This window comes from Chenopodium quinoa, unplaced genomic scaffold (genome assembly GCF_001683475.1).
Source record: "Chenopodium quinoa cultivar QQ74 unplaced genomic scaffold, ASM168347v1, whole genome shotgun sequence".
Classification (NCBI taxonomy): domain Eukaryota; kingdom Viridiplantae; phylum Streptophyta; class Magnoliopsida; order Caryophyllales; family Amaranthaceae; genus Chenopodium; species Chenopodium quinoa.
In genome coordinates, this window is record NW_018743510.1 from 2,509,950 (window position 1) to 2,522,036 (window position 12,087).

A 12,087-nucleotide genomic window follows, 5' to 3' on the forward strand; every position below is an offset into this window, starting at 1 on the left:
TAATCGTGAAGCAGCACATGATCAGTTGGTTGCTGACTATTTCAGCGACCAACCATAGTATGGTGATGATAAGTTTCGACGCAGGTTTCGCATGCAGAAACCTCTATTTATGAAGATAGTGAATCAACTAAGTGAAACGGATAGATTTTTCCAGCAACATCCAGATGCTAGTATGCGTTTGGGTGCTTCTCTGCAATACAAAAGTGCACAGCGGCTATAAGGATGTTAGCATATCGCTGCGCAGCTGATCAAGTTGACGAGTACCTCAAGCTTGGGGCAACTACGGTTAGGCATTGTATCACGCACTGAATTGACGGAGTGATTTGTGAATTCTCAGCAGAGTACTTAAGGAAACCAACCCCTGAAGATATGAATCGCCTTCTAAGAGAAGGAGATGAAAGAGGTTTTCCTGGTATGTTGGGAAGTATCGACTGCATGCATTGGGAGTGGAAAAATTGTCTAGCGGGGTGGAAAGGGATGTATCAAGGGCGATCAAAAACGGCAACCGTTATCTTAGAAGTTGTTGCATCTTGGGATTTGTGGATATGGCATGCCTTTTTTGGAACACCTGGATCGTGCAACGATATAAATGTCCTTCAACGTTCACCCGTCTTTGACGACATTTTAAATGGTCGTGCTCCACAACTTCAGTTCACCGTGAATGGAAATACTTACAATCAAGGGTATTATCTCACAGATGGGATCTACCCAAAATGGGCTACATATATAGATGCAATAACTGCACCTCAAACCCTTAAACAACGATTGTTTACTACCAAACAAGAGAGTATTAGAAAAGATGTAGAACGTGCATTTGGAGTGTTGTAAGCTCGATTTGCCATAATAAGGCGTCCTGCTTTGGCATGGAGTGTCGAAATGTTATGGAAAATTGTTATGGCGTGTATTATCATGCACAATATGTCGTGGAAGATGAGCGCGACAGTTATCTTAACTATTGGGATCCTAATGAGTTTGCTACTGAACAACCCGAGTATTTAGCGGGAACTTCAAACCGAAGAGCAACGACTTTCATCGTAACCCCGCGCTACCAAAATTCTAATCTAACCACATTAATGGCAACACCAGAAAATCTCCACGATAAACAAACTCATATGTCACTTAAACAAGATTTGGTAGAACATTTGTGAGCAAGATTTGGGCATACTAGTAATCGGTAAGGACAAAAGAGGATAATTAGTTATTTGTCTTTAATTTCTTTTATTTGTTGTACTTTAGTGTATCAATTAGTGTTTTTATTCCTAATTTCATGTGTTATTGTATCAAAATATTGGTAAACTATGGTAATTTTTGTTATGTATGCTAATTATCGAATCCTAATTATTATTTAGACCTTATCATTAAAGAAATCAATAAAAAATAATCTTTCACAAAGATAAAATTTGAAGGTGGGGCCATATTTATAGTATAAAATATATCAAGAGGATACCCTTTGATGTGCGAAAAATAAATGGAAGAGGATGGAAGAGAGGAAAGAGATAGTGGGAAATGAGGTGGATGAAAGAGAGTATGAGGTGTCAAAATAGGGTAAGGAGAGAGAATGTGTGAGAGGACAAAGCCATCCTCCTTGATATTTATGCTCTTACCATAATTTCTCATCTCCTCCCTTAATTCTTTCTCCTTTCTCAACCCAGATTTCTCTCTCCTCCCAAGTCCCAATTTTGGTGTGGTTGGCTTGTGACTTTGTTTTTCATGGTGGAGATTATTGTTGAGGACTTAAGGTTTGAAGGTGGGTAGAAGAATGAAGCTCAATGAAGGATCGCAACACCGGCATGGGGGAAGGGGGAATATCGGCGCAGGGGAGGGGAATTAGCGGCGCCGGGAGAAGGAGAATAGCAACAGCCGCTGACGTTGGATGGCCATAATTTGGGTTTGTCTGGTGTTTTTTTTTAAAATTATTTTAACCAGTTAACTTGTGACATGTGTCACTTTAAAAAAAAATTAACCCATTCAACGGTAATTGAGACTGAAGAAAGTAAACAGCCCCCAAAGTTCGGATTATTTTAGAATAATCCAAAATTGAGATTATTAGGAGAAAATACAGCAAAGTAGGGATTATTTTTTACAAGTTTTTTTTTTTATTTTTATTTTTTATGGGTAATTCATCTTATTTCAGATAAATGATTAGTTTAGATAAATAAATACAAATAAATTAAATAAGTTCTAAAAAAATTTAAATTAGACTAAATTATATAAATTAAAATAAACTAGATGAAGCCCGTGCAATGCACGGTTTGTTTGTATTTTTTCAAATAAAATATTTTACTAATATATATTTATCTAATAAATTTTGTGATATTCACTTGCTTACTACTTGAATTTTTTATTATAAAATGAATTATTAACTTTGTTTATGATATTTAAATAAAATTCGTAATATAAAAAGATAATATTATATTTCACAAATTTTCATATGTGGCTGGTCACACCGTGTGGTCGGGATTACTTGGTCAGGAGTTACTTGGTTGGTCAAGGGTTACTCAATCGATTAGGGACTGCTCGGACAGTCAGGGGTTACTCGGTCAATGTTTGGGTGTGTCTTAGCCGTCCACACGATATGGCCAACCACCCAAAAAAACGCGCTAATTTTATTTTTTATATTTAATATAAAATTTTTGATCTAAAATAAATTACAATTCTTTTTTTATTGGCTAAAATATAACATTTTCCTATGTGACGCTTATAAAATTAACCTTACGGGGCATAATCCTATTGTAGCGTTTTAAATTGTTAATCTTACGTGGCGATTTTTTATTATAATTCTACATAGCACTTTAAAAAAAACTAATCTTACGTGGAAAAATCCTATTGTAGAGTTTTGAAAATATTAATCCTAAGTGGTGCTCTAATAATTTTCTAAAAATTAAAATCCTACGTGGGTGCTCTAAAAACTCGAGAAAAAACTCCCCTTTAAATATATACTAGTTTTGTGCCCCAGACGATGTCCAGGTTATTTATTGAATTTTAGGATAAACCTTTTGGCTTGAATTTTAAATACAATCATATAATCACTTTTGATAATGCAGGATATTTAGACATGCGATATCATACTTATTATTTTTACTAAACTAAAATTATTTTTACCGATTAAAACTTATTTTTACTAATTCTCTATTATTTTAAATATACTATAAATGGATCTTATTTTAATGAACTTTTTTAAAATGAATTTTATGATGGAAATAGAACCAGTTATTAGATTTTTATTAAAAGTTATGATTATATTTGTATATATAAAATATTAGTAGTGTATCAATAATAAAACTCTATACAAGATTTTTATCTTCAAAAATCTATCTAAAATTCGATTATATAGCATCATATGTGTCACAATAATACCTATTTGTCGCCTAAGTGGCGTGACACTTGGCGAAAAACTGGAATGCCAAGTGTCGTTGTCTCGTGACCTGGCTGCGAGACCGACTTTATTTATTAGTGATATGATATACTAGTTTTGTGCCCGGACGATGTCCAGATGGTTGATAAAAGTTTAGGATAAACTTTTTGGATTGAATGTTAAATACGATTATATATGATAAAGCATGATATTTAGACATACTGAACTGAAAATATATTTTATTGAATGTAAATTATTTTTATTGAACTAAAAGTATTTTTACCAAAATAAAAATTATTTTTCATGATTAAAACTTATTTCACTAATTCTCTATTATTTTGTAAATAAATTAAATATATTATAAATGGATATTATTTTAAACAACTTTTTAAAACGAATTTTATGATGAAAATAGTATATATGACTAATTTTGTATAAATGAAATATTAAAAGTATATCGATGATAAAACTTTATACAACATTTTTATCTTTAAAAATCTATCCAAAATTCACTTACCTAGTGATTAGGGGATTTTGCTCCCACCAATCGGAATGCGCCACGTGGATCAATCAGGTCCTGCCAAGTGTCCCCTAGTTGGAACTGTCAGGGCTTGCCACGTGGCACGCGCTTATTCGTCCACCTTGGACCTGTTATGTCACGACATGTGGCATACTTCATGCCTAATGGAGAAACCGGCCACCCAGGCCCAATTTCCGAGGGAAGCCCAATCGGCCCTAGGTTTACCTAAACCTAGGATGGGCACGTTTCCCAAGGTTATAAATACCTCCCTTAATCCTCATTAAGGAGGAGGACAAGAAGATTACAGAAACATTACGGGAAAAACACATTAATTACACACAGTAATAACCGGCTGATCTCGCTAACAAAGCAGATTACCTACGTTAATCACTCTCACCTAGAGAGACCTAATCACTTTAATTTCCGTATTAATTACTCCTTAATCAGTTACTAACTTGACCGTTGGAGGCGGAGCTCACAGAAGTCTCCGTTATTTTGTAGGTACAGGCGTCCGGTTCTAGTCTCGGAATTGTAACTCTCCCGCAGGACATCAGAAAACCCCGAAACATTTGGCGCCGTCTGTGGGGAGAGTAATTCAGAGATGGCATCCAAGTCTGTACCGACTCCTGAAGAGAGGCGTCCCCTAGACGACCCTCAAGTTCAGTCGGACCATGATACTGAAAGTGAATTTGAAGTTGAAGCTCATACAGCTTCAGACGGGACTCTAAGGGCCCGACGTACCCGTCATACCGAAAGGAGGGAACGGGAGCATCTTCAAACAGGAAGCGAGCCAGCAGGCGCACCTCCTGTTCGGCAACCGCCGACTGATGGGTCTGCTCCCATCACAAGAAACGAACTCATGACCTTCATGAGGGACTTCAAGGGAGAGATTCAAGAGTTGATCAACAAGAAGTCGACTGCTCCAGTCAAGGAGCAGTCGGCCAAGAAACCCTCCACTTCACTGAAGAGGAAGCCAGTTCAAGGGCGAGAGGCGACTCCTCATCCTAAATCTAGGAAGCGGGAGCCACCTGCCCTTGATTTCACAAAATTCCGTTATCCTACAGGAAATAGGAAACCGGTTCGTCATATTCAGGCAGACGGGTCGAAGCAAACATTCACAGATGCTCGGCTACTGCTAGAGCAGAAGAAGAGTGACCGATTGTCAGAGTCGGCCTCTACTTAAAACTTTCAAGACAGTTTGCGAAATGCCTCGATGAGGCATACTCAGTCGTACCATGAGAGTCAGTCAGGCGGCACCTCCCGTCAGTCCGGCTTTCATAGTGCCCAGGCGGTACCAAACTTACCATTTGTGCCGCAACAACAGTATTTTTTGCAGCCACCTCCATTTGGTGGACCTGCAGCAAAAAACGTCCAACCTATGGACTGGAAGCTACGGTTGCTTAGACTTGGTGAACAGCCGTCGGCCTTCTCCAAGGAAATTACTGAAGCCGCTCAGCCGGCCAAACTGAAAAATGTACTAGTAGGCGCCTATGACGGCACTACTAACCCAGAAGACCATCTGATGGCATTCACCAACCTGATGTACCTTCAAGGGTTGGATGATCCCACTTGGTGCAAGTGTTTCCCAGCGACTCTCAAAGGAATCGCACAGCAATGGTTCGGCAACCTGCCGACTGGTTGTGTAAATAGCTTCAGGACGCTTGCTTACTTATTTGCCTCCAACTTCGCCATGAACATCCCTGCGAAGAAAACGACCCTTGATTTGGGAACAATTCAGCAGGGCGAGAAGGAGGGTCTTTGTTCTTACATCAGGCGGTTTAACCTGATGAGAATACAGATTCAAGGGTTACCGGATGAGGTAGCTTATACTGACTTTTTCAGAGGTCTCAAAGACGGGTCTACCTTCAAATTTGATTTGGTTCGAAAAAGGGTGGCGACTCTTCAAGAGGCCTTGATTGAAGCAGAAGCCTATATACAGGCGACTGATCTTTGTACGATAAAACAGCCGGACGGGAAAAGGTTCGACAAAAGAGAATGACGACAGAAACAGTCGTCAAACAAAGATGAGAAAAGAAAAGAGGTCTGGGCGGCTGATTCCTCTAAACAGCCAGCCCAGAAAAAGAAAAAAGAATTCAAACCATACTCCCCAAAGTATGCGTTTAACAAGGATAACCAGTTTATCCTAAAAGAAATCAAGGGACGGATCTCAATTGAGAAGCCGGTCCCCATGAAGGGTTCTGCAAACAACCGGAACCAAGATAAATTCTGTGCTTATCATGATGATGTTGGTCATCACACCAATGACTGCATCAGTCTCATGCGGTATCTGGACCGCCTGGCTAAGCAAGGTGATCTTGCCATTTATGTCAAGAAATCTACGGGGAACACTTCCTCAAAAAAGCAGTCGGCCAAAAAGAATCAGCAGGCCGACAGCTCTGATACAGATGATGCAGTCGTCTACACCATTGCAGGCGGCTTCTCAGGAGGCGGCCCCACTATTAGGGGCAACAAAGATAATATAAGGCGGTTAGATGTAAATTCCGTTCACCAAGAACGGCCGTCCAAATATACATTTCCTGAGATTGTCATCACTGAAGAAGATCTAGGAGGGGTAAGGGGGCCGCATGACGACCCTCTCGTTATTGAATGTAAAGTGGCCAACCAGAGAGTTGGCCGAATCCTCATAGATATCGGAAGCTCCTCAGATCTCATCAGTAGCAAATGTCTGTCGAAACTGAAATATCAGACTGATTGCATACATCCGGCCTCCCACCCTTTAATAGGGTTTGGAGGAGGAGTCGTCCACCCACTGGGACGAGTAGATTTACCCATTCTCCTGGGCGAAAAAGGGGAAGGACGACACATGGTAGTCCGGTTCCTGGTAGTAGAGGAACTCTCGGCCTACAACATGATTCTGGGTCGACCTACCCTGAATAATTCCAAGGCTGTTATAATCCCGTCTCTTATGTTGCTCAAGTTTGAGAGGGATAATGCAACAGTCGGCTCCCTAAGGGGAGATCAGAGGATGGCCCGACAGTGCTATCTCTCGGATGTCAAGCCCACTGTTATGGCCACTGGGTCAAGCGGTGAAAAAACAGACCTTGACAATGTCAAGGAGAGTGCGCCTGTTCAAGAAGCAGGCGGCAAAAAGAGAAAGGCATCCCAGACAGGGGCCGCAAGAAAAGAAAGAAAATAACAATCATTGGCAGAGGAGCGGCCGGATGAGTTCCGCCCTCAGCCGGCTGGTGAGCATGCGGACCTGATCTTAGACGACTCACGTCCTGACCGAACAGTCAAAGTTGGGACGACTGCTCTGAGAAACCTTGGTGACGACTTTCACAACCTATTGAAAGAATACAAGGACATCTTTGCATTCGAAGTCCATGAAATGCCAGGCATTAGTCCTGATCTGGCGGTACATAAACTCGCCGTGGATCCGAAAAAGAAGCCGGTACGGCAGAAGAAGCGGAACCATGGCGAAGAAAGAAGTCAGGCGGCAGCCGCCGAAGTTAAAAAATTACTTGATTCAGGGTTCATTCGGCAATGTTACTTCCCAGACTGGGTTGCAAATGTGGTGCTTGTTAAAAAGCCGAATGGCACCTGGCGAATGTGTGTAGACTACACAGACTTAAACAAGGCGTGCCCCAAAGACAGTTACCCTCTGCCTAAAATCGATAACCTGGTCGACTCAACAGCCGGCCATGCCTTGATGAGTTTTATGGACGCCTATTCTGGTTTCCATCAAATTCTTTTATGGAAGAAAGATCAGGAGAAGACGACCTTCGTCACTGATCAGGGATTATACTGTTACACGGTCATGCCGTTTGGTCTTAAGAATGCCCCGGCTACCTTCCAACGAATGATAAACACTGTGTTCTTTGATCAGATTGGGAGAAACGTCGAGGCATACATTGATGATATGATTGTCAAGACTAAACTACAGAAAGATCATCTGTCGGACCTCCGAGAAACTTTCGCCACACTCAGGCGGCACCATGTCATGCTCAATCCCAAGAAATGTGTATTTGGAGTTGAGTCTGGGAAATTTCTCGGATTCCTTATCAATCAGAGAGGAATAGAGGCGAACCCTGAGAAGGTGCAGGCGGTCATTGACATGCAGTCGCCTCGTACCATCCGAGAGGTTCAGAAGTTAATAGGTTGTCTGGCGGCCTTGGGAAGATTTCTAAGCCGATCAGGCGACAAATGCCTATACTTTTTCCAGGCAATTAAGAAAAAGGCAAGGTTTGAATGGGGGCCGGATGCTGAGGCCGCCTTCCAGAAATTAAAAGTTCACTTGCATTCCTTGCCGAGGCTGGTCAGCCCTTTGCCCAAAGAGGTTCTCTACATGTACCTGGCCGTCTCTGATCATGCAATAAGCGCTGTTCTCCTTGCTGAAAGGGACGGCTGTCAGCTCCCGGTCTACTTTGTCAGTCACGTACTGAAAAATGCCGAGTTGAGGTATCCCCTAGTGGAGAAATTTGGTCTTGCACTCTTCATGGCTGTTAAAAAATTGAAGCCCTACTTTTTGGCACATGCAGTCGTCGTGTATACAGACCAACCTATCAAGCGGCCACTGACCATCGTGGAGTCGTCAGGCCGAATGATCAAATGGGCCATAGAAATACAGAGCCTCGAAGTTACATTCGAGCCTAGAAAAGCAGTGAAGGGGCAAGCCTTTGCTGACTTTATTGTAGAGATGACTCGTCCTCCTGACTCTCAAGTTCCAGACCAAGTATGGAAGGTATATGTGGACGGAAGATCTACTTCAAATGGTTGTGGAGCAGGCGTTATATGTCAGTCGCCAGAGGGCGACAGGTACGAGTATGCTCTACGCTTCAGTTTTCAGGCTTCAAACAATGAGGCAGAATATGAAGCTTTACTAGCCGGGATCCGCATGTGCAAGGCGGCAGGGGCAAGAAAAATAGACGCCTGTTCCGATTCACAATTGATAGTGAGTCAGTACCATGGCGAATACGAAGCAACCCATCCGGCCATGATCAAGTATTTACAGGCGGTCCGACAAGCAGTCGGCTCCCTTGAGGATTTCCATCTAATCCAAGTGCCGAGATCAGAAAACAACCAGGCGGATGCACTGTCAAAATTAGCATCATCCGCCTCCTCTGATACTCCTCGAACTGTTTTTTGGGAAGTAATGGAGAAGAGAAGCATCGAGGAAAACCCTATTGGAATCCTAGACAGAAGCTCAACCTGGATGGATTCAATCAGGGCATATCTGACAAACGGTACACTGCCGGATGATCCTCAACAGGCGGCAACACTGAAAAAACGAGCCACCTGTTTTGAAATGATAAAGGGAGAACTTCACAAGAGGGGGTACCTTCAACCCTTCTTAAAGTGTGTTACTCCAGAAAAGGGACGAGAGATACTAGATGATCTTCACTCTGGTTACTGTGCTTCTCATATAGGTGGTAGGATGCTTGCTCAAAGGGCAAGGCGGCAGGGCTACTTTTGACCTACTTTGGAAGCAGATGCAATGGAGATGGTGAAAAAATGTGACAAGTGCCAAAGGTTTGGCAAACTAATTCACCGTCCGGCTACTGACCTCACTACCATTCACAACCCACTACCGTTTGCTAAGTGGGGCATGGACATTCTGGGTCCATATACGCCTGCTACAGGCGGAAGGAGGTACATACTTGTTGCCGTCGACTACTTCACTAAATGGGTAGAGGCGGAGGCTGTAAAGGGAATCAAGACGAAAGATGTAATTTCATTCATTTGGAAAAACGTCATCACTCGGTTCGGGGTTCCCATGTCTATGGTTTTTGATAATGGTCCCCAATTTGAGACGCCTGTTCTCAAAAGCTGGTTGGGTGATCAAGGAATTGCAAACTACTTTGCATCTGTCGGTCGTCCACAAGCAAACGGCCAGGTAGAAGCCTTTAATAAAATCATCTCAGACGGTCTCAAGAAAAAGATTGAACGAGCAGGCGGCCTATGGGCGGATGAACTACCACATGTTCTCTGGGCCATTAGGACGACTGAAAAAGGGGCGACTGGAGAAACTCCATTCCTCCTAACTTACGGTGCGGAAGCTGTTCTTCCAATAGAACACTACGAGCCGACTCTTCGAGTAATGCTATATGACGAAGAGGCAAACTGGGAAGCCATGCGCTTGGCATTAGACTCACTTCCTAAAAAGAGGGGCAATGTTGTCTTACGCCATGAGATCTATCGCCTGAGAATGACTAGATCATACAACAAAAAAGTACACAGGCGTCCACTCAAAGTAGGGGACTTTGTACTTAGAAAAATGGAAGCAGTTGGTAGGGCTAATGAGTCTGGCAAACTAACTCCCAACTGGGAAGGACCCTACCGAATCTATGAGGAAGTCAGGGATGGTACCTACCGTCTGGAAACACCAGACGGACAACCATTGCCTCGAACTTGGAATGTAGATAATCTTAAGAAATATTTCTTTTGAATGATGTAAAGTAAAGGGCTACTTAATAAAAGTTTGCACTTACTATTCAATTTTGTACTACGAGGGGCATGCCGTCTGTACCTTTACAGTCGTCTACTCTCCATTGAGTTTTTCACTCTATCTTCAGAGGGGCATGCCGTCTGTACCTTTACAGTCGGCTACTCTCCATTGAGTATTTTACTCACAATAGGGGCATGTCGTCTGGGCATATAGTCGGCTACTCTCCATAAGAAGATGGCCGACTGGTTCCAAACACATAGCCACCCCCCTAATACTTAGCTAAAAAGATTAGGGCCTGGCCGACCCTGTGCCTAACAGGCGGCTACCCTCCTTTTACTTAGCACCTACGTTCACCAAGAACTTACCAAGGCCACAGGCCGAATGATCAGACCAGGCGCCAAGCCAACTGATCAAATCTACAAAACTAATACGACCTGTCCCAACATTATAGCAGGCGTCCGACGGCATCCATCCGGATGAAATTCGTCGCAGAGAGCAGCTCCCTTTTGGGTGGAACATTGTTCTATAAACTAATTACACAGCACCTATACGACTGTCCCCAAGGGCAACCACGTAGCCGTTTTTGAGACAAGGATAACTCTATCACTAACCAAACCAGTGGTAGCAGTTGACATCTGAGTCAGATGACCGCCTGTATTACTTGGGATAAATACAGGGGGTACCTATTGAGTTAATACCCAACAAACATTGGCGAATCAAGGGGTCTAGCCGGCCTTCGTCGCCTGGTACCTCTACTTCTCAAACAAAAGTGACGGCGACTGAGTAACTCCAACGTTAACTCATAAGTCACTCCCTCAAATTTGGAGCCTAAAAGGTATGAGTCGTCCGCCTGTTTTTAACAAACAGGGGCCCTCAATCACTACTCTTGCTAGGTTAAAAAATTATGAGTTAAAAGCCAACAACATTGGCAATAAAGGGAAACAACCGGTACCCGCCGCTTGTTTTCTCTACTACTCAATCCCTTGGCGACTAGGTAATACTCTATTTACTTGGTCAGACCACTTTCCTACTTGGTTAAATTTACAAAAGACAGGCCCGCCTGCCTAAAAAGGATCCAGACAAAATAGTTCGAATGCTGATTGGATAAATGGCCGACTGATCGTCTATCCTGGAAACAGACTACCAGTCGTCCAGGGGCATAGGCGGCGTACTAACTATGAGTACCTGTCTGCAACGTTCGGCCATGTAAAACAGTCGGTCTAGTGAACGATTGGATATTAGATATGGAATACTTAGACAAATTTGAAGCAAAACAAAAATTCATTAAAAATAAGCCGGTCATTAAAGACCAGCAAAATATTCAAAGCCCCGGCCCCCTGGCCGGGTAAATACAAAGCAAACGGCACGCAGGCCGTGGAAAGAATACATAAAGCTTAAGAAGGGGGCAGTTCATTATTAGCAGCTGCCGCCTGGTCAGCACTCTTCTTGCTGGACTCTACTTCAGCTGCATCCTTTTTTGATGCCTTACCTCCAAGCGGCACAAGCGCCACTACCGGCTCCTCCTCCTCCGACGCCTCCTCCAACGCCTCTTCTTCAGCAGCCGCCAGGATCTCTTGATTATATGCATCCGAACACTGGCGGTACGTTCTTTCCCAAGAGGCAAAGTCGGCACTGGGGAAGAGGCGGCCCCAAGTCATGCGCTGGATTTGAGCGGAGTCTTCCATCATCTCCCGGACCAGCTCTTTCTTCTCTTGCTCGGCCTTTTCCGAGAGCTCTTGGGTAAGACTCTTCTCTTGGCTCACCAGGCGTTCTTTTACGCTGGCCAAGGATTTCTCCATGGCTTCG

The 12,087-nt window shown here is 43.1% G+C and overlaps 1 protein-coding gene across 1 annotated transcript; it reads left to right on the forward strand.

Moving 5' to 3' along the window:
- Window positions 1-369: 369 nt before the first annotated feature.
- LOC110739802 lies at window positions 370-828 on the forward strand. The gene has a single exon (XM_021920284.1). It carries the CDS (start codon window positions 370-372, stop codon window positions 826-828), a length of 459 nt encoding a protein of 152 aa, XP_021775976.1.
- The last annotated feature ends 11,259 nt before the right edge of the window (window positions 829-12,087 follow it).